This window comes from Ambystoma mexicanum, chromosome 10, assembly GCF_040938575.1.
Source record: "Ambystoma mexicanum isolate Mex_15411 chromosome 10, UKY_AmexF1_1, whole genome shotgun sequence".
Lineage (NCBI taxonomy): Eukaryota > Metazoa > Chordata > Amphibia > Caudata > Ambystomatidae > Ambystoma > Ambystoma mexicanum.
The window spans coordinates 1,655,035,555-1,655,059,081 of NC_090932.1; the positions used below are offsets into that span (position 1 = coordinate 1,655,035,555).

The following is a 23,527-nucleotide window of genomic DNA, read 5'->3' on the forward strand; positions in this document are numbered from 1 at the left end:
TGCGCATAATAAATGTTTCAAGGTGCCATTGAACATATGGTCGGAAAGGAACAGCATGTGGGACTAGAATACAATTAACACATCTCTAGACGCTGAAAGCTGCTTTTAGAAATAAATGGTAGATATTTGATCAAACTCCAAATTATGAGAGAGCAAGCGCACCTTCTGGGATTCTAACCTGTGTCCTTAATAATAAAGCAATAACAGCATGTAAATATATATGTCCTCCAACTATAGAGCTGCGCATGCATATTCTTCTTGTAATCAAGTGTGTGTGGTTAATTGTGCAGATGGCATATGTGCTTCATGTCTAACACTGCTAAGTTGTGGTGTCTCTAACTACACCAGTAACAGCTTCTTGGCGCTTTAGTCAATACCGTCAATTAAAGTCTCCTTAGTTGCAGCCTGGGGGTCTACATCCACTCTGGGTAAGGTAGGTACCGCACTGTTCTGTAAGGGTGGCTGAGTGGGTACTGTGGGCTACATTGACCCACTGAACAGAATTCCTCCAAAAACAAGCTGCGCTTCAACAGAAACAGCAAAAGGATTGTGCTGGTTCCAGTGAGCACCATGGCCTCAAAACAGTTGTGCAACAACAAAAAGATGCCTGCACCATCTGGCCAAGCACATATTGGGCAGGATGGAACAAGGGGACACACTAAGGTAGCTTGCCAGTGCGTTCTTACATATGCATAAGAAACAGTGAAAAAGCAGCGATGTTTTGCTGCCAGACCAAAGTCCCCATTAAAAACAAAACTTTTTTACCTTTAAAATAATGCTGCTGATGCTATTTTCATCTGCTCTTTCTTAAACCACTGTGATTAATAAGGCGCCGACCATGTCCATTCATATCCCCATTGTGCTTCAGCAAAACCAAGCATGAGCCCTGAATGACAGTCTCTGTTAAGCCAAATTGGAAACAAAAGGCCCAAGAAACAATTTTCTGCCGTGTACGGGAAACGCTTTATTTTGTGCTACAAAGTGTCAAAGGAATGAACCCTGCAAAAGAATTCATAGCTCTGTGCACATGTAAATTCCAGGAGACCTTTGCCTTGTACAGATTGTTGTGTACAAGGGAATAACTATTGCTGCCGAACAGTGTGGGAATCCAGATAGAAAAACCGGATTTGAAGAAAAATGCAACTTTCAGTCACCACATGGGAAATGTACTTATGAAAATTAAAGGAAAATATCTGTTTTAAAAGGGCATCTTGGATAAGGCCCTGCACCTATCTAGCAATGTGAAGGGGATTGTGATGTGAATATACAATGTAGGTAATGGTTCCATTTAAAAGTTGGTGAGGCAGGCGCTCTGTTACCAGTCATTAGCTTCTCCTCCAAACGCATGTTTTCATGACTCCATCAATCTTCAGGGAGGCTGAGTTTCTTTGCTTTTTCAGGAGAGTCTGCATTTCATTTTCAAGTGGAAGATTTGTGCTATGGAGGGAGTTGTTTCCATTCACCTGCCAGCAAAATCAAGTGCGAAAAATACAAGTACCAGAATCCTCAGAGCTAATTAACTTGCCAGACCTGAAAAAGAAATTGAGACCTGCCTGAAATAACTAAGAAATTCAGCCTCCCTGAAGATTGATGAAGTCATGAAAACGTGCGTTAGGAGGATAAGCTAAAGACTGGTAACAGAGCGCCTACCTTTACATCTTTAAAAATGGTTCTATTTAGTAGATTTTCTTACAATTCGGAGTCAAAATAAATACCATTAATTCAAACTTCAGTGGCTGCTGGGCGGATGTTAGGATGACGGAATCAAAAGGGCCTCAGTAGATACTCACACCTCTGTGATAATTACTAGGTTGGACAGAATCTAGTCTAGGCTGAACCCACCGACATTGGAATTTCCAGGACAAAGATATGTGAAAAGAAAGTCACACATCTTTGTGATTTCTACAGGAGACTTCAGAGGAGATCTCCATGATGGACCTGTCCTTCGGGGGGGGGGGGAAGCTTGAAAGCTATTCCCAAAAATGGGGGACAAAGGACTGCCATTAGTTTCCAAAGAGTATTTATGAATACAAATGTAAAGTCTTATCTCTGCAGCAGGACTTTGTGAAAATGTAAACATTTTGCAGTTTAAAAGTGATTTTATGGGTTTTCATTTAAGACATGGTAGAATTCACAGACCCCTTGAGAATAGAAATCGCAAGGAATCAGGGATTACAAGGAATGTATCCATGATTCCAATGCAAATGTTCATATTTACATCTCTTATGATGATCCACACATTTTAGGTCGAACACTTCACACTGAAAAGTGCGAAAAACTGGTAGAAGGGCGAAATAATGTCTCACAAACTGGAGGATTGGACTGCCATGTGCTACATAAAATAGGTAACCTGTTTATGTAATTTGTTTAGATGTTTCCACTGTATAAAAGGTACCATTTAGGGCACAACTGGATTTTAGTTAAAGTAATTGTGGGAGGTTTTGGACATTGTAAAACTCACATCATAAATCTGACACCATTCTCTTGAAAAACAACCAGCTGAGAGCAAGGCGGGGACTAGCACCCCTGACCAATTCCGTCAGATGAGTGCTTAGCTAAACCTGCCCAGCCATATACTTTGATGATGTCACTATGCATTATAAATAAGAGTCCCTGACAAGACACCAGACACACTCTTCCTGAAGTTCCCTCGCCGCGTTCCTGATCTGCTCCATGCAGATTCCAGACCCCACTGCAAGGCCAAAGGATTGCTGACCCTACTCCAGAGCCCACTGCAATTTCAAAGCATTGCTGATCCTATTCCATGCAAGGCCTCAATTCTGAAAACCCAATAATCTCCCAGTAAAAAGGGCAAGCTGTCATTCTTTTGGGAAGCATCCTGAATTACACTGGCTTGCTGCCCACTAACTGCTGCCCACTGCAATCCTGCCATCCAGCTGACCTTTAGTATCCGATGACCATAACTGCCCAGCTGTTTTCTTTTGCCAGGCACGCAGCTGTGTGGTGACCAGAATCTGTTGACGGTCCAAAAATTCCAAAACTAAAAGTGGACTGGGAGTATAATCCCTACCCCCATAGAAACCCATAACCTATCTTGGTCTTGCCTTTGTCCTTCTCCCACTCTCTTAAGTCATCCTATCCTGATAACTTGTTAAAACTGTAAGAATTCTCTGTGCACCCTGCCCGTGACTTTCTAAAGTGCTAGTGCCATCTCTTTTCCATTTTTGTCTTGTGTAATCCTAAACCATTAGTCATATTTCTAGTGATCTGACTGGTTTCCGCCAGGGTTGGGCGCCGAGTGACGGGGTTGAACTCGCAAATCAACCTTGGATCTTACTGTGTCCATCTTTGGTGGTCTAGCATGAATACTCCAGTTTAAAGTAAAACTGTTCTTGTCACTACTAATTTCCTTTCCTATTTCACAGCTTCATTTTGCTCAAAGCGCACCTTTTTATAGCTTGCATAACTCATCCAGTTTCATAGCTAGAGACCTATTTTAAACTCTAGATTGTCCCAGAGTTATATATCTATCCCCAACCCAAAAAAACGTACTCCAAACCAGAGTATTTCACCCGTTTTTTATTAAAAACCGTTTGGGTAATTTAAAGCGGGAATTAATAAAATTGCAAGTTTTCCAACATGTCATTTGACTGCAATCCGTTTTAAACTTACCACTCATTTTCGAATTGTATTCCTTTTGCTGATCCATTGCCTTGTGATTGCCAGTGATACAGCCTACATGCTATTGTGATAAAACGTGTATATTATAATTTTCTTGTTCAAAGAGGAGTTGCCATAGCATTTCGTTGCTGGACTGCCCATGTCGGCGGGACAAAGACCGATATGCAAATGGATATTTCCCATCAGTGAAAGGTACAGTGAGCAAAAAGCGTGTGCTTCAAACTCATCTCAGAATGGGTTATCATGCCATGTTCTTTCTGAGGAGGAGCGCCTGCTACCTTTAATATAATAATTACATCTACGGTTCCTCTTCCGCATCATAAACTTCATCGGTGGAGGGGTGATTTTGCCCATCCCTCTTCAAAGTAAACAGGGTTTGCCCCGACAATCGGGTATTAATACAGAGAAGAGTAACACCTGAAAAAGGTGCATTGCAACGCTCTCCACTTTCATCCAAGAATTGAAGGAGGTAACCTGCATACCCATACACACAGACACAATGATAGGATGATTGTCTCACTAATCCTGCCCATCAGCATACTAATTGTAGGCTGCACTGGTGTGTCGCTTATCTGAAAGTGGATAGAAAAAGAACCGGAAAAAGAAAGATTGGTTTTCTTTGAGGTTCTTCATAAGCCACGCTCACCCGTGTTTTCAAGAATTACTGATCTTGTTCCCTTCTCTTCAACCACTATCATTCATGCTTAAAAGGAGAAATTGTGGCAAAATCCACCTGCCTATTTATGGTACACCTCAATTTATTAACCCATAGACAAAATGGATTTCTTCCCAGGATCTCAAAGATATAAAATTGTGTTTACGATAACTACCACTTTCTATGTTGTAACGAAGAAACTATGTCAGATCCATCTACGGGCCCTTGTAGCTTGCTGGTCCAAAAGAAGATCAGAACAAAACTGCACACTTAGGTAGGTTGGTGCTGCTCCTATTACAGTTTATTACCGTCAAGGAAGAGAGGCTGGCCTGTAGGTTGAATGTATTACCAACGGTATAAAATATTTTGTCCCCTTGCACAAACACTACATTATTTATACAGCAATACAAATAAATAAAAGTAGTAGAGAAATTACAAGACCCAACAACGGAAATAAATGAAGAATTCAATTAGAATGTGGACAATAAAAGCAAAAATAAAAAAAAAAAAAGATTTCAGAAATCTGGGGCCAGACAAGAGCGAGAACTTGCTGGAGCACAGCTCAACAATGTCTGAAAAAAGGACGTACGTTTCTTCCGTGTAGAAATTTGAACATTATGGTTTACTGAATACAGAGCACCATCAAAGTAGAAGCAATTTACAAGTCAAATACAGCATATTACTCATTTTATTTACTTTTTAAACCAAACCAGTAACCTCAGAATATTGTAGTTTCCAACAGCTACGTAGATTGAACAGCAAGAATCAAAGTTAGAAAGTTAGACTAACAATGTGTTGACTACCTGCAAGCAAAAGATCATTTGAAGGGAATAATAAAAAATAATTTAAAAAAAACCGCAGGTGTTTTTTAAACATTTACTTGCAGTTAAACACATGATCTCTTTACTGCACAGGAAAAGTGAGCATGTGCTCCAGCCTCTCATGCTGCTCTCTTCTCATGGACACGTGTGGCTAAAGAAAAGTAATGAAAGACAGCAGGTGCCCTTCACAGTCCAGGAAGAGAAGAGGCAACCCCTTCCATAGTGCTATACACTGCCACCACAAGTGATTTTAGCAAAGTAATGGAGGAAACTTTTTTTTTTAGGGTTCTTTTGTTCTATAAAAAGTTATTTTAAACGTGTTATGATGGGATTCCAGAGAATGTTATTCCTATCACACAGTAGTTCAATGTACTCTGGTTCAAAAGGTCCAGGGTGATGCATCACACATTGTGTGAATAGTAACAAGTGCATCAAAAACGAGAATCACAATGAGCAAAACTGATTAAAGCAATATCAATGTTTATTTGGAATGCAGTTGACTATTTCCTTATATTTTGTCCGACTGATATACATTTATCCATTTGTACATGTTTAAAGTCATCTTCTGAGAGATTGCCATGACAGTGCAGTGAAAGTAAGGAGTGTAGTAGGTCACTGCTTGCCACAAGATCAAACAGTACGGAAAGTGGACATTCACATACCTGGAGCGGGACCGTTTCCTGCTGATTACTGTGTTGTTATTGCGATAAGCACTTGGAATGCTTCGCTCCTTCTCTTTCTCCTCCCGTCTCTCTCTTCTTTCAGGGGTGTGGCCTCGTTTTTTAGGTGGAGTTTTTGACCGTGACCTGAAAAGAATACAAAGCAATGGACATGTCTCAGCAGAGTTTAACATAAAATGCAGAGAACAAGAATGTTTCCTTGTCATCAGGCCGGAACTTTTCACATGGTATAGTTTAGCTTACAGTAAGAGCTCAATGTTGCACAGGCATTGCAGAAAAGTACAATTGTGCACATTTATCAAAAGAAAGTAAATCATTTACATCAATGCACTCACTTCTGAGCAATCCAGTTTACTCACTCTTTGGACTAAGGAAAAGTTTAGATATAAATTTAGAGACGTTAAGCAATTCCCAAAATGTAGTCACTCGGCTCTCCTTTTAAGGCTAAGAGAATGTTGAATTCTGGTTCCTTTGAACAAGTCTCTTATGTATTTTGCGCATCCCATTTCTCGGTCATTGAAAAACTAGAATTTAATGTGAATGGTCTCAGATGGCCAGACTACAAAACGTATTGGAAGTTGCTCAATCTTGAAGGTATTTTTCCTGCCCTGTCATTTGGAGTGAAGTAAAGCCTTTATGCTGTGCTTCCCTTACTTTGGTAATCCTTTGGGGGCACAGGTCGGCGCTAAGGTACAGGGGGACCCTACCCCTCTTTGCGAGATTCCTTGGATTTTTTCCTCCCACAGATTCCTCATCCATGATCGCCATAAACCGCCATCAGGGGGCATAGCGCAGCTGCCCCCGACAACTTTGCGTGCTCCGTGCCATACATGACGTCAGGATTACTATATACAGAGGTACCGCGCCGTGTGACCTCAGTTCCTTTATTCCGCACACTCTTACGCCACTTATCACGCTTGTTGAGCCTCTTTCTTAAATGATGCCATGCCCATGCAGAAGGCCTCGGGCTTCAAGCTGTGTGTGGACTGCGGCCAGCAGATGTTGGTCTCAGATCCGCACCAGTTATGTCTATACTGTTTGGGTGAGGACCACGACACCCAAGATTGCGGATCATGCTAGTTCATACACCCGAAGGCCCTCCATGAAAGGGCAGTGAAGATCTTCACACTGTCCACAAGGCAAAGGGTGAGGCTCTGTGGTCTGGGTCGAGGTTGCACAGTGTGGAACAACCCCCGTTGGGTAAGATTTTCAGAATGATAAATCTTCCCGACCTGTGTGAACCCCAGACATTTTTGCTTTCCTGGTGCATTATTCTTCATTATATTGCGAGTGGGAAACCTTCGACACTCACAGAATATTTTAATTCTTTTAGGAGTGTCATTGACTCTCCATAGTTTCTTTGAAAAGTTTCCTCAGACAATTATGGCAATAAGTGCCTGTTGTTGCTGGGTTGCCTCAGGGGCTCCCTCTTTAACTTTCCCTGGCTAACCTTGTGAGAACTACAGTTCCCAAGGGTACAGACCAGCACGCCCCACTGTATGTGGAGTGCTGGGGAGATACGGAGTACCCCCCTTCTCATTTTAAATGTAACATTTATGTTACAAGAACAAACCTACCTTCAATGGCTGGTGGCAGTAAACCTTGTTTGTTTATTACTTGTATTGCGCTCCAGACCCATAGGTATCAGGGCGCATTGCAGAAGACTTGCAGCTCAGTTACACACCATCCTCGTATTATCCAATTTACACTACATATCAATATAAAAGTGACATAATATACAATTTACCTCTCATCTACACAATAGACAAGATAGTGTACTTACATACAAGTCAGTTATGCATCAATATTATAATATAGAATCATATAGTATACAACTTAGCTACAGAGTAGAGGTGATAATGTACAAATAATACAGAGTGGTTCATAAGTCAGAGTAGTTCGTCCGTCAAAGGGGTGACGTCTAGCTTTACTTGTCAGAATCTTTGAGCCAGGTTATAAAGTTCTGGCAGAATTTTGGGTACGTTTGATCCACTCACAGCGGTTTGGGTAGAGAATTCCAAAGTAAAGCCGCTTTAACATGGAAACATCCTCCCCATACTCTAGACAGTTTGAATCTAGGGACTAAGACTGTTCGAGCTGGATGATCTAGTATCTCTAAAGGGGATGGTTTTGATGAAACTGAGGTAACAGGGTGCTGCATTGTTCAGACATTTGAATGTGAGAGAGGCGACTTAACTGGATTTTTCTGTAAGTGGAGAGCCAGTTATTTAGTTTACTAACTTCAGATACGTGCTCTCTCCTGGAAATACCAAGAGCTGCTCTCAAGGCGTTATTCTGGAGGAGCTAGATTCTTTTCATGGTTGCCTTGTTGGCTCCAATGTAGAGAGCATTAGAGTAATCCAGCTTCGACAGAACAAGCGCTCTTGCCAAGGTAATACAACTGTTGTTGGAAAGGAAAGGTTCACCTGCTCTAATTTGTTTGCAGGTATATGCGGTGGAGGATGCCATCGCATTGACAAGTTTATTGAAAGTGAGGGTCGAGTCCAGGTAGACGCCCAAGGTTTTCACCTCGGTGGTAGTGATCAGGTTATTGTCTATGTTTAAGGATGAATAACTGGGTCCTAGTTTTTTTAAGAGTGAATGAGGTGCCCAGGATGATAATCTATCTTGTCATCATTCAGGCATAGTCCATGTGTGGCCATCCATGCCTGGATGAGATGCACGCTATTCACCAAGGCCGAATCATTTTCATAATCACCAGTAAGTGGTAGGTGAATCTGTGTATCATCTGCATAATTAGTGTAGGTGATACCGAGATGGTCTAGATCATCGAAAAGGGACTTTGTGAAGATGTTGTATAGTGTGGGAGAGACATGAGCCTTGGGGAACTCCACAACAAACGGGGATAGGGTCAGCAGAGGCTGTGGGGGAGAAGACTCTCAGTCCTGTTATTAAGAAAGGATTGGATCCATACCACAGCTTCGTCAGAGAAATGGGCAGCCGTGACTAAGTGGTTGCAGAGGACCTTGTGATCCACAAGGTCAAATGCCGCTGACAGGTCCAATAGGAGGAGTAGGGCTGATTTACTCGTAACCCTGAGCGCGTCGATTTGGGCCTTTAAGACTGTTTCGGTTCCGTGCTGAGGGCGAAAGCCAAACTGACAAGCTCCTAGTAAGTGGTGGGATTCCAAATTATTCTGTATTTGGGAATGCGCCATTTTGTCTAATTTTTTAGAAGGAATGGCACTGTAGTGATTGGGCCGTAGATAGTGGCTATGGCAGGGTCGAGTCTGTTTTTTAAGTAGAGGTAGCACACAAGATTCTTTGAGGTTGCTTGGTATGGTCCCGTGGAGAATGACGCATTAAAAAGTTTAGTGATAAAGGGAGCCAAGTCTCTGGCTGCATCCTTTATTAGTTGGCCCGGGCATTGGTCTCCCTTAGAATTAGAGGGTTTGAGAGAGAGGATTATTTTTTTTCTGTTTCCTTAATAGAAACTTTAGAGAATTTAAATTGCGTACGGCATGGAGAGGTATTGATGGAGGATGGCAGGGAGCGGTTGTGGGAAAGGCTGGTTGTAAGTGACGCTTTTTTTTGGCAGTTTTAACTTGTAGGGTCGAAAATTTGTTGGCCAACGCTTGCTGTATGTTGGAGCACCAGGATTGATCTTTTACACAGTTGTCGGGTAATGGTGTGGGCATTTCTAGTTCCTTCAAGATGATGAAGTTTGTGTGAACTAGAGTTAGCATGAGAGATTCTGGTATTATACGTGTCACGATTGGCCAATAGTATTTACTTTTTGTAGAGAGTAGTTATATAACTTCGATTGGTTTTATTTTCATCCGAGGGTAGTAATCTCCATGAAGCTTTTCATTGTCTTTTTTTTTGCATGTAAGGTTTTTAATTGTGGAGTGTACCACGAGGGCTTTGGGTTTACCTTGCCTCAGTTTGAGGGGTGCGATTAGGTCAAGGGAGGTGGACATAATTTTATTATACTCATTCACCAAGGCTTCTGGGGCCAAGTTATCTGGTAGAGAGTTAAGTTTAGGGACGATAAGGGGGAGTAGATTATCCGTGGTAACGTCCATTTTGTTTCTTGTGGGAATAGGCGGGCCATTTGGATAAGGGTGGGGGTCGGTCTTTTAGTCATTAATGAAAACACAATGGAGGCATTGCAGTTATAGTCTGCCACCCAGTCCAGTATTCTACGTTTGTTATGTGTAGGGTGGAGGCCCAGTTCAGTCAGAATATTGGCAGCACTAGTTGCGTGTAGGTCTTTGGGGTCATTAATACCTAGATTCAAATCTCCTAGAAGAACGACTTGGGAGGAATTTTTTAGGTTGTTCGACAAGATATTAGATAGATCCTCATCAAAGGTTCCCTTGCGGGGCTGCAAAACCCCAATACCCTGGGACCTCGAGCCATCTGGAGGTGCACAGTCTTCTGAATCTCAATTAAACTTAGTGGGCATCCTGCTGGATCTCCAGAGGCACAGAGTTCCCTTTCTATTAATTCGGCGCACCTTTACCACGGGCTGTTTGCACAGCCCCTGTAAAGGCACCCAATGTGAGCTCATTTTATGAACATCACCACAGACTTTTTTCGCCATTTAAGAATTTCTTGTCCTTTTCTTGTTCCTTCCCCTGACATCCAGGGTGGGAAATTCCTGTGTGTGATTTTTATCTCCAGCTGTAATCCTGTGGATCCCCACTGAGGCTCCAGTGTGTCTGAAGGCAAGCAGCGAGGGACGAGTCCAAAACTCCACAGCCCCTTACGTCTTCCAGCCTGACTGAGAATCCAGTTCAAACTGGAAGGCTGGCTGTCCTGAAAGGACTGCCAACCACCCCCTCTCCACCCCCAAGTTTGAATGTTGCAAGGATATTTGATTGGCAAGGTTCCTGCATAAAAGTCAGATCCTGGAAGCTGAAGACATAGTCGGCAACTGGAACCAAAACCGAAGAGGAAGATGAAGAAACCGCAGCAGAGACGATTTCCGGCGACCTGAGAGCTTGATGTGTAACCAGAGCCTGCTATGTAGGCCTTCCTTCCAATCAACCTGGGGACTCCAAAAATGATGACTCGGACACCGGTGAGACCCACTAGACTCGAGAAGACCTACATTTTGAGACATCCCTCATTGTGCTGCGGGGTTGCAATACCCCAATACCATGGGACCTCGAGCCATCTGGTGGTGCAAAGTCTTACGAATCTCACTGAAACTTAGTGGGCATCCTGGTGGCTCTCCAGAGGCACAATTCAGTTCCGAAATGTCCCCTCACCAGAGTGTTGGACCTTGCAAACAATGAGAATCTGACCAGCGATATTCCGTCTTCTGTGCTCCTGAAAAGGCACCAAAATACACAGAGCCGCATCCAGCTGCAGGGAAACTCTTGCCTGGAGCCTTCTCCCGTGGTCCCTGCTGCAAAAGTCCTTCCAAAGTCCTGTCTTCCGTCTTCTTGACAAAGGAATCCATCGACTGGATTTTTGGCTGTAGATCCTGAAGTCTTCCTGCTGCAACTCTTTCTGTGCTGAGGTACTGTGTTGGCTGGGGTATTTTACCTACATTAAGCCTTTGTGATTTCTGTATCGCTTTGGGGTGTTTTCCATGATTGGGGGGCCAATCACACAGTTCGCCCAGGCCCACTGCGGAATCCTACTAGGGTGTCTTCTCTGAACTAATTTTAAAGTGAAATACTTAATTGTTTGAACAGTCTTCCTCTGGAACTCTGATTTTTCCTGCAACTGAACCCTATCTCACCCTGCCTACAGCTGGCAGCCAGACCACTAGGATCCCTCTAATGCCGCCGAGTGAACTCATGCTATAGACTAAGAGAAGGGCTGGATAAGAAAAGGGTTCTGCCTTGCAATGAACAACAAGTGTTGTAGTTACTTGTGAAAGAATTTGGTCGGTAACTAACTCAGAGTGAACAGTTACAAATGTCCTTTAACTTGAATGTGTATTCCACTATTCTGAAAAGTATATACGAGCGTAGCAGAGCAGCCGAGCGTAGCAAATCAGACGAGTGCATAGAGAGAATGACCTTGTAGAGCAGACGAGTGCATATAGCAGGTGAATGTGTGAAAAGAATGAGCGCGCAGAGCGGAAGAGCGCGCAGAGCGGAAGAGCGCGCAGAGCAGACTAGTGAGTAAAGCTGAGGAGTGCACAGTGCGGGTGAGTGCACAGTGCGGGTGAGTGCACAGTGCGGGTGAGTGCACAGTGCGGGTGAGTGCACAGTGCGGGTGAGTGCACAGTGCGGGTGAGTGCACAGTGCGGGTGAGTGCACAGTGCGGGTGAGTGCACAGTGCGGGTGAGTGCACAGTGCGGGTGAGTGCACAGTGCGGGTGAGTGCACAGTGCGGGTGAGTGCACAGTGCGGGTGAGTGCACAGTGCGGGTGAGTGCACAGTGCGGGTGAGTGCACAGTGCGGGTGAGTGCACAGTGCGGGTGAGTGCACAGTGCGGGTGAGTGCACAGTGCGGGTGAGTGCACAGTGCGGGTGAGTGCACAGTGCGGTGAGTGCACAGTGCGGGTGAGTGCACAGTGCGGGTGAGTGCACAGTGCGGGTGAGTGCACAGTGCGGGTGAGTGCAGAGTGCGGGTGAGTGCAGAGTGCGGGTGAGTGCAGAGTGCGGGTGAATGGGTAGAGCGCGAAAGGGCATAAAGGAGACGAGTGCCGTGAGCGGACGAGTGCGTAGGGCATGCAGAGCAAATGAGTACCTAGAGCGGATGAGCGCCTAGAGCGGATGGAATGGGTGACGTATGTGGATGGAACGGGTGACGTATGTGGATGGAACGGGTGACGTATGTGGAAGGTACTAGTGTAATATGTGAAAGGTACCGGGAAGTATGTGGATGGTACGGGTGAAATACGTGGATCGATTGCATAAAACAACTTAGAAATACACTGAACGGGTCGGAGTGCCTGGTGCGGACTGGAGTGGAGTGCCTGGTGCGGACTGGAGTGGAGTGCCTGGTGCGGACTGGAGTGGATGGAGTGAACTGGAGTGCATATAATTGCACAACTTACATGGAATGGTTTGGAATGCATGGAACGTTTGAAGAGCATGTAACCCACCATATCACATCACCACTCTTACTCTCTTCTTTACACCACCATTCAACTAGAACACAGAGATCCTATGACACCATTCGGTATAACTGTTCTCATATCAACATCTGCCTCATACTCCCCATCACTCTAAACATTGCTGGTTACAAACACTCCAGCCAGTCGTTCTCCTCAGGCTTAACGAAGCCACAATCGGACTGGATAAATCCTGCCAAACAAACATACCCTTGATCGCTCAACCACCACACCTACCGCTAAGAAGCAGCTATTAAACGAATACCACACCAGCTGCACACATATCCGGTGCTCACACGCACCTTTGACTCGCTCTACTCTCTCTACTGACCTGAACTTCGGTTCCCAAGGGCGTTCAACCTACCAGCGCCTTCAGACCATACCAATGGTATATAAGGCGCTATATAAATGCAAAGTAACATAACAACCTGTGAATTGGTTGCGACTCTTCCCCAAAAGTAACGCTGCTGATTTCACTGGACTATTCCTGTTTGGATAAACGTATGAGTGTCCCCAATTGGGTCTTGCTTCCCCTGATTTGCTGTTAACCTGTCTGCAATAAGTCTGCTTAAGGTTATACTTACCTTTAATTTGCTGATAGCCCTTTTGAAGTATATAGGTTTTACTTAACTTGCGTTAGCAGTGTGCAATCCTAAAACAAGGTAGAGTTATTGCTTACCTCAATCTGCGCTGCACTGATCTATTACAGTTGCATTTTTAAGGTTACAACATTAGGTCTTACCTGCCTAGAATAGATATGTGCCATTCCTGAAAAGTGTTCCTTTAGGTGTAGCTGACCTTGGTATATCTGCTGCATACAAAATTAGTGTAAAGAGATCTGGTTTATCTTAGCCGGTGTTCCACTGAGCTGAAAAGCAGAGGTAATTGTATATTACACCAACAAGATCTTACTCACCTAGTAAAACTTGTCACAAACCTAGTAGAGGTATATACTGTATCTTGAATCTGTGTTCCACTATTCAGAAAAGTAGATTTGCAAGTTGGTTGACTATGATTTCATTGTTGAATGTCACTACGTAACTGACAGGGTCTACTACCCTTGTATTACTGAAAGTAATCGGAAAGTAATCTCTGGTCTTACCCGGCTAGAACTACTATTAGTTGTGTTTTTTAATGTGTTTATATAATCTGTGATGGTACTTATTTACCAAAGATTTACCTTGGTCTACTTGTATTGAAATAAACCCTTTATTTTTACAATACATAGTGTGTCAGTGTTTGTTTGGACCATATGTATAATGCAATTTATTTGTACTGATTCTACAGTCCTCTCTCCCTCCCTGGCTGCTCGGTCTACTCTACCATGAACTCGGGTGGAACAGCCATTTCCAATACAAGGGGATTCCCTTTGGCCTCAACTTGCCCCCCAGGGTATTGATCAGGCTCATGACTGCAGGGGGCAGCCCTCCTCAGGGCCCAGGGCCACCACGTCTACCTGTACCTGGATGATTGGCTCATCAGGGCAAGATCTCCGGAAGCGGTACACTACACTTCCTCTGCACTTATGAACACAATCCACGACCTGGGGTTTCCGATCCTACGCAGAACCGGACCTTCCTGGGACTCATCTGGGATACGAGCTCAGAGTCTTTTCCTTGAACGATATCTACCATACGGCCGTCCACCTCCTGGGCTAGACCAACCTGGAGGTTGACAGGCTCAGCAGACTGGGATCGGACAACTACGAGTGGCAATTGAACCACCAGGTACTTCTGGAAATCTTCAGCAACCGGAGGTGTCAGCATTTCGGGCCCTGGCAGGGTCAGTGCCCCGGCTCCACACATTCTAGATACAGTGGGACGGCTGACAGCGTATGCTTCCCCCTCCCACAGCCCTGGTCCGCAGGGTGATCTGCAAGATAAAGGAATCTTGTCACCTCAGCGTCAATCTGATGGCTCCATGGTGGCTGACGAGATTGTGGTTCTCTGAACTGCTTACGGACAGACCACCCATTCACCTGAGGGGCCCTGCTCCTTTTCGGGCGCAGCAAGGTGCCAGAGTCTTTCCACCCCACTCCAGTGAAGATAGCCCTTGCAGCGTGGTTCCTGAACAGGTCACGCTCAGGCACCGGAGCCTCTCGCAGGCTAATATAGAGCTCATTCAGGGGGACAAGAGCAAAGCTACCAGGAGTCAGCACTAAAGTAAATAGACTAGGTACTGTCATTGGGCGGACTCTGAAAGATCGACCTCCTTACGCTCACACTGGATGATGTGGTCCCCTTTCTCGCACTCTTGCACACTCGGGCAGGCAGGTGGACACATGCCGCACCTATTCAGCAGCCATAGGGGCCTACAGAAATTCTGAGGAGGAGACAGTCTCCGATAGTAAGAAGACATTTGGCAGACCTCTCCAGGCTCTGCCCGCCCATCAAGAAACTAAACCTGGTGTGGGACCTCAATGTAGGGCTGGGCGCCTTGGCGCTCAAGCCCTTTGAACCAATGGCGTCCGCGGACATCAGGCTGGTCACCATTAAGACAGCTTTATTAGTGGGCCTCACCTCTGCTCGCAGAACCAACGAGATCCAGGCTCTGGTGGCCTCAGAACCCTATACTACTTTTCATAAAGATAAAGTGATTCTGCGGACTCACCCCACGTTCCTACCCAAGGTACCCTCCGCTTTCCATTTAAACAAGGAAATAGTCTTTCCTACGTTTTCTGCTGACCCTAGGACTAGGCTCATAGGTTCTTGCGCTGTCTGGATGTCAGATGCGCTCTGAAATGCTATCTGGACAGAACCATGGGCTTCCGCAGGTTGGATGCACTGTTATCGTCAGGGGGTCAAGGCCGGGGTATCAGGCATTCAGGGCCTCTATTGCACGTTGGATGTTCGCTGCCATCAATGAGGCCTATGAGGGACCGCACAGGCCATTGTCCGCCAACATGCATGCCCACACTGTCAGTACCAAGGCCACGGCCACTGCATTCCAACGGCAGGTACTATGGCAGGTCCTCACCAGGGCTGCCACCCGGCCAACCTGTCTGCTTTCTGTGAGCATTACTGTATGGATGCCGGCTCTAAGTCAGACGCGGCTGTCGGACAGGCGGTTCTAAGGAATCTATTTTCTTAAGGGGGGCCTCTTCTCCAACCTGGGGCTACATTCAGTTGTAATTGCCCATGCACTATGGAGGAAAGAGGACGGGATGCAAGAGTAATTAATAGTTACTCACCGTAGTGCCTACCTACTCTTAGTCCATTGTCCCCTTTCCTCCATACGTCCCACCATCCTTCCCCCCCCCCCCCAATACTGGTGTCATTAGGCATTGGTAAATATTGTTGACGCATCAATGGGGACTGAGGAGTGGCGCCCGTGAGCGGAGTCAGGGGAGCGCATGCTCCTGGGGCCGCGCCCCCATGCACCTCTAAATTTAAAGGGGAAGGTGGTTTTTCTGGTGAAAAAGGTTGCGTCTCCCGTCCCTAGTGAGGGATGCCCATGCAGCATGGAGGAAAGGGGACTATAGACAGAACGTTAGTCACTACGGTGAGTAAATTAATACCTTTAAATCTTGTCCTTTGAGGGAAAAACTCTCTCGGAGCTTCTGTCCCATATGAGGCCCAGAAAGTTGAGGCTCTGTGTAGGATGCAGCTGAGACTTCTTGAGGTTGATAGAAAATCCAAGCTCCTGGAGTGTGATCATAAATAAGAGCGGAGGAAGTGTGCTGAACCGCCTCCGGAGATCCTGGAAATCCCGCCCTGACGAGCCAGTTGTCCAGGTACAGGTAGACATGGTGGCCTTGGGCCCTGAGGAGGGCCGCCACTGCATTCATAAGTCTGGTAAATACACTGGGGGCTGAGTTGAGGCCGAAGGGTAGAACCTTGGACTGGAAATGGAAGCCCATGATCCTAAACCGGAGAAAGGCGCGATGAGGCTGCCAAATCGGTACATGTAGATACGCGTCCTTCAGATCCAGGGAGCACATCCAGTCTCCCCTGCACAGTTTCTCTGCAATTAGTGCTGGTGTAACCATATTGAATTTTTGAAGAGGGAGAGAGAGAGGTTGAGGGTGGAGCGGTTCAACACAACTCTCAGGCCAGCCTGTTCTTTTGCATGGCGAAATTCCTGGCGTAGAAGCCCAAGGGATTTCTCCACTGCCTGGCTCTCGACAAGCAAACAAATTTCCACCAACAGAGTTGCTGTCCCAATCTGTGGGAGTGGAGGGGAGCAGGGGGGAATCGGGACACTACAGATAGGATCCAGGGGTCCGCGAACCTCTGACACCAAAACTGTGCGTGAAAGGCCTGCCTGCCCCCCCCCCCACCGGAGACACGTGGACCCAAAGGGGCGCGTCATACCTTCTTTCCCTCCGAGGCTGGTGCGCAGGAGGGGGACTGAAAGAAGCCCTTGCTCCCCCCTCCTGTTGCTTGCGCCAGTGCAGACTGAGAACGGTCAGGATGTCTAGACCTCTGCTCTTGGAAGCCCTGGTACTCCCCCAAACGCCTGCCCCTTGTCGGAGCGTTGACAAGGGGCGGGCGTTGTCCGTGGCGCAATGGAAGAGGTCACCACCATCGAATGGAAGGTACAATATGCGTTCCTGGACATCTGGGTTAAACTTGGTAGCCTGTAGCCTAGTAGTCCTTCTCAAGTCCGTGGCAATGGAGATGGCCCGGCCTGAGGTGTCAATGTGGGCCACAGTGGACTCCATGATGTCCTGTACCACAAATTTAGCTTCGGCCAGCCCAGTCTTGAAACGTGCCTGGCTCTGCACCGAAAGTTCTGGAAAATGAAGTCAGCTATTTCCGGCCAAAGCCTCTAGTTAACGGCTGCCAGCATGGCGTCCGCATTGGATGGACGAAGGCGCAGTGAGGCGTTGGAATAAACCTTTCCGTAAGCCTTCAAGATCTTCTCCGTGTCTAGAGGGTTCCTCCCGCTTGGGTGTTTCCTTGGGAAGCAGTCGCCCTTGCGGAGTGCGATGGAAAAAAGCAGCCCTAACTTGGGCCTTGATTTGTGTCTGACTAAGTCAGGCTGGACGAAGTCGTTCAAGTCCTCTGGAGGAGACTTCTCGAAGAGCTACCACCACCAAGCTAACCTGTTCTTCAGAGCATGCAATGTAAGCGCATCACACACGGTACAACCCTCCCAGCCGTGGTCGGGGCCAAGGCAGCGGAGGCAAAGAACGTGGGGGTCAGACATAGGGAAGGGCCCTTTGCAGGCTGGACACTCGCTGAAACCTGCTGATGTCGCCATGCGCCAGGGAGGAGCGTGGCACCGATGGACTGAGTACCTGATTAAATATAAAACAGAAGACAAAAGAAAGTATACGGGGAAGAGCGCATGGAATTACAAGGCAGAAGCCAAACCCAGGAGCGCTGGTGAAATCGGCTCATTGCCGTCGACGTGGAAAAGGGGACTGAGGAGTGGCGCTGGTGGGCGGAGTAAGGTGAGCGCATGCTCCCTGGGCCGTGCGCCTCTAAATTTAAAGGGGAAGAAGGTTTTTTTCTGGTGAAAAAGGTTCCATCTCCAGTCACGAGCGAGGGACGCCCCTGCAGTATAGAGGAAAGGGGACGGGACATAGGAGTACGTGCCGCAGAGCCAGTTACGTGTATGACATCCATGGAAGTTCCAGATTGCTCTTCCAATCAACGCAGGGTTAAACCATCAAGGCTTCACTGAACATACCCAATTTTCAAGATCTCATCACAAAGTGGTTATCCAAGTCAGTAAGGTTTAGGAAATATTTAGTTCTAAAAAAGTAACAAAGACATTCTAAGTTACTTACTGTAGTAACAAACTTACTCCTAGTCCATAGTCCCCTTTCCTCCATACTGTATGGCCGACCCTCACTAGGGATGGGAGACGGAACCTTTTTCACCAGAAAAGAATCATCTGGGCCCAATGGGAGGTCAATCGGGGCTGGTCCGAGAGGCTGAGCATCTCCGAGAACCATGGTCTCGATAGCCACCAAGAAGATATCAGAATGATGCAGAGGTGACGCAAATCCTTTATTTTGCAGATTACCCTGTGAACCAGGGGAGTGGGAGTAAAGTGAGTAGTTTCTTACCTGTAACTCCATTTCTCCAGCGTTGGAATCTTTCATGGATTCACAGGCTGTGAATATTTCCCGTCAGGCTGGGAAACCTCAGTAACTAACATCGCGTTTACCTATGGAAAACTTCAACACTTATATCGATGTCTTTTTGGGGGCTTTAGGCTACACCAATAGGACGTCTGGTAAATAGCCCCACCCCCATGGCTTCCCTTCAGATTTTAACTTCCAAGTAGAGGAAACACAAACCAAGGTTTGCCTGCAGGAGGTGGGGGGGGGGCACAGCAGGCGCATGTGAAACCATGAAAGATACCAACTCTGGAGAAGAACAAGTTACTTTCTTACCTGGTAACGTTCTTTCGATGGGCTGGTCCGACGACGTATTCCATGTCTATGGGGGTCATTCTGAGGTTGGAGGTAAGGAATTACCGGCACCGGTAAGGGTGCCGATGCCGGTAATCCCTTACCTCCGTATTCCGAGGTCCCTTTGCGGGTCCTTCCTTACCTCCTGCTTTTAGCAGGAGTTAAGTACGGGACTCGCAAAGGTACTTCGGAGGTAATTAAGGTACCGTAATTTACGGTGCCGTAATTACCTCCTTCCCCATTCCCATTGACCCCTATGGGGCAGAAATGGGAAAGGGCAAAAGGTGAATGGGGAAGGGAATAGTTTCTTACCTGTAACTCCATTTCTCCAGCATTGGTATCTTTCATGGATTCACATGCTTAGAATATTCCCCGTGTCAGACTGGGACCCCTCGGCACACATATATAGCCTTTTCCTATAGGAAAACTGACACTTTTGTGTCCTATCTACGTCCTTTTGGGGCCCGCATACGCATGCCCCGTAGGACGTCGCGTATGCGACAAGCCCCGCCCCCGCGCATCCCTTCAGATTTTGGCCCCTCCAAAGTAGGAAGGGTCAAACCTATCAAGCATATACATTGCATTCCGGGGAGGCTGGCGGGCGCATGTGAATCCATGAAAGATACCAATGCTGGAGAAATGGAGTTACAGGTAAGAAACTATTCCCTTCTCCAGCATTGGATCTTTCATGGATTCACATGCTTAGAATAGATTGTATAGCAGTAAACTGGAAGACTGCGGTGAGAATGCAATTCAATATACACCCACAAAAATACACAATGCATAGGTACACAAGAAATAAGTTTACCCATATATCTGTACCTCCATAAAGCATACGGTCACCAACAGGTAGAAAAAACTCTCCACAGTGTAGAGCTAAGCTCATTGAAACAGATGGCGCAGGACTGCTCTTCACATCTGCACCTCGTCCGCATGCCGCCTCGCAAGGCAGTAGTGGCGGGTAAACGTGTGGGGCACCGACCATGCTGCAGCCTGGCATATGTCCGTTAGCGGAATTCCTGCCCATAATGCTGCTGAAGAGGACGTTGATCTTGTAGAATGGGCTCTAGGATGCCCTTGCAGCGGCCTTCCGGCCTTGGAGTGGCAAAGCGCAATCGTCGACAAGACCCACCGAGCCAGTCCTTGTTTAGAAATTGCATTTCCTCTCGTCGACAGACCATACGCGATGAACAGTTGTCGAGTAGACCTGAGTTCTTGTGTACGATGTAGGTAAAATTTTAGGGCCCTCTTAACGTCCAAGGTATGAAGAGCTTTTTCCGCTGCCGATGATGGGGTCGCGAAGAAAGTAGGGAGGACAATGGACGAGTGTTTGTGATACACTGTAGGAACTTTCGGAACTAAAGTAGGATTAGTTGCCAGAACCACCTTGTCTTTAAAGAATCTTAGGTATGGAGGGTCTACGACCAACGCTTGCAGTTCCGAGATTCTCCTAGCTGACGTGATAGCAATTAAGAACACCAACTTCCACAATATGAATTTCATGTCCGAAGTGGCCATAGGCTCAAAGGGTGGTTTCATTAAGCCTGCCAGCACTACGTTGAGACTCCATGTTGGTGGAAAACGTTTTACTGGGGGAAAAGTTCGAAATGAAACGTTTCACTAATCTGTCGCTGAATAAAGGAGACGACTGTCTCTTCCTCGTGAACCTAGAGATGGCCGCCAGGTGCACCTTTATCGATGTGAAAGATAAACCCCCCCCCCTCTGCCAAGTGAAGCAGATAAGGCAGAACTTGCTCCGGAGTCACCTTTAACGGGTGTAGACCTTGTTGTCCTCGACACCACTCGCAGAACCTTCGCCACTTATAGGTGTAAGATTTGTTGGTAGAAGGGGCCCGAGCCGCTTGCAGAATTTTCTGGCAATCCTCCGAAACGTCTAAGGTACCAAATTCCGAAAAGTCAGGAGCCAGGCTGTGAGGTTGGGACTGTCCGGGTCGTGATGCCACACCGTACCTTTGTCCCGGGACAGTAGGTTCGGGACTCTCGGAAACGCTATGGTTGTTCCAGCGACAGGTGAAGCAGGTCGGAAAACCACGGTTGCCTCGGCCAGTACGGTGCCACTAGAATTACCCGGCAACTGTACCTGCGCATCCACTGCACCGTTCTCCGTATGAGGGGGAACGGAGGAAAAGCGTAAAGGATCTTGTCCGTCCATGGGAAGGAGAACGCCTCCCCCATGGAACCCTCCTGAGGCTATCTGCTTGCGAATTGCTCGCATTTCTTGTTTTCCTTCGTTGCGAAGACGTCCAGTCGGGGGTGACCCCATTTCTCGAAAACTTTCGACAGTTGAACTGTGTCCATTTCCCATTCGTGTATCTGGGCCATCCTTCTGCTGAGGGAATCCGCTTGCAAGTTCCTCACTCCCGGGAGATGGTGAGCCACGATGGATATCTCGTGCTTTAATGCCCAATGCTACACTTTCTGGGCCTCCATGGAAAGGGTACTGGATCGCGTCCCCCCTTGTTTTCTCAAATAAAACATGGCCGTCGTATTGTCCGTCGGCACTCATACTCTCGATCCCTTGATGTGTGGTAGGAACGCCTTCAAGGCCCATCGCACTGCTCTGAGCTCTAACATGTTGATGTGTAGGAGTGACTCCGTTTGAGATCAACGACCTTGCGTTTGAAGAGTGCCCATGTGAGCTCCCCAGCCGGTTAGAGACGCATCCGTGACTATGGTTAGCTGGAACTCCGGTTCCTGTAGGGGTACACCGTTGTTCAGGTTGTGGAAACACTGCCACCACTGAAGAGTCCCAAGCAGTTTGTCGTCGATGATTATCTTGTCTGACCACGATCCTTGGGCCTGTGTCCACCGGTCCGCCAAAAACTCCTGAACTAGCCTCATGAATAGGCGACAGTTGGCCACCAGATGGATGCAGGATGCCATGGCCCCTAGGACCGAAACGTATTTTCTCACTGAAAGCTTGGTGTTTCGCCGTAGTCGACTCGCCAGTTGATTGAGTTTTGAGATTCTGTCGAGGGAAGGCTTCACTAGCCCTGACTGGGTTTCAAACTGTGCCCCCAGGAACACCAACGTTCTCAATGGCATCAGCGAGGAATTTTTGAAGTTTATGGCAAATCCCAGCTGTTGTAGAAGCTGCATGGTGGCTTGCAAACTTGTGTTGGTCGACGCTGGGGAGGATCCCCTTACCAGCCAGTCGTCATGATATGGGTATACATGGTGGCCTTGCCTTCTGAGCCAGGCCGCTACTGGGGCCAGGCATTTCGTGAACGTTCTGGGGGAGGTTTTGAGCCCAAAGGGAAGAACCGTGAACTGGTAGTGAGTCCGCCCTATCACAAACCTCAGGAACTTCCTGTGTTTCCGACACATTGGAATATGCAAGTACGCGTCCTGCAAATCCAGGGACGCCAGAAAATCCCCTTCTTGAACGGCTCGGATCACTTCCTGGAGCGTGAGCATTTTAAATTTTAGGCTCTTTTAAGGACTTGTTGAGATCGCGTAAGTCTAGAATGGGACGCCATTTTCCGTTTGGCTTTTTCACGACAAAGTATCTTGAGTAAACCCCTTGACCTTTCTGTGATGCTGGAACTAATTCTATCACACCTTTTGCTAACATGAGTGTTACCTCTTGTTGCAGTACCCTCAGATGGGAATGAGCGACGAACGCAGGTGGAATGTGCGGAGGGCTGCGCTTGAATTGTAGAGAATGCCCGTTCCTTATTGGGTCCAGCACCCATTGATCTGTCGTTATTCGTTCCCATTCATCGACATAGGCTGATACTCTTCCCCCCAGAACGGTGTGTTGCTCGTCATTGCTGATCTTTATTTTGCTTCTCTCTCGACGACGACGGATAGGATGGTCTCTTTCAGGAGGTCTGGTAGTTCCAGTGTCGGTTTGCTGTTTGGGAAGCACGCCTGTATCCCTGGGAGGGGTACGCCGACCTACTGAAGGATCTGCCTCCTGACGCAGAGAATCTGGAATTACCTGAAGCCCTTCTAAAGGGACGAAAAGACTTGTAGCTTCGGCCAAACTGGAGGGCACCCAATGAACGTGCCGTGTCCGAGTCCTCTTTCATTCCCTTTAGGGCCTCATCTACTTTCTCTCCGAATAGAAGGTCTCCCTCAAAGGGCATATCTAATACTTTGTATTGTACCTCCGGCCTGAAGTAGGTACACTTATGCCATGACTGTCGTCGTAACACAACCTCATTATTGACTTGCTTGAAGCCCGATTCAGCGAGGTCCACCGCGATGTTTATTGCGTGATTGGAGGCATCCTCACCCTCTGGGACAAGTAACATTGCTGCCTTCGTATGCTCTTCCGGAAGATGATCCAGCAACAGA

The 23,527-nt window shown here is 46.9% G+C and overlaps 1 protein-coding gene across 3 annotated transcripts in view; it reads right to left on the reverse strand.

Moving 5' to 3' along the window:
* The window catches only part of SFSWAP (splicing factor SWAP), a 964,816-nt gene that overhangs the window by 157,659 nt on the left and 783,630 nt on the right, over positions 1-23,527 (reverse strand). For all 3 annotated transcript variants that reach the window (XM_069620077.1, XM_069620076.1, XM_069620075.1), the window contains exon 15: positions 5,781-5,924. In XM_069620077.1, coding sequence (XP_069476178.1) covers positions 5,781-5,924 — 144 coding nt within the window. The remainder of the gene's footprint in view (positions 1-5,780; positions 5,925-23,527) is intronic.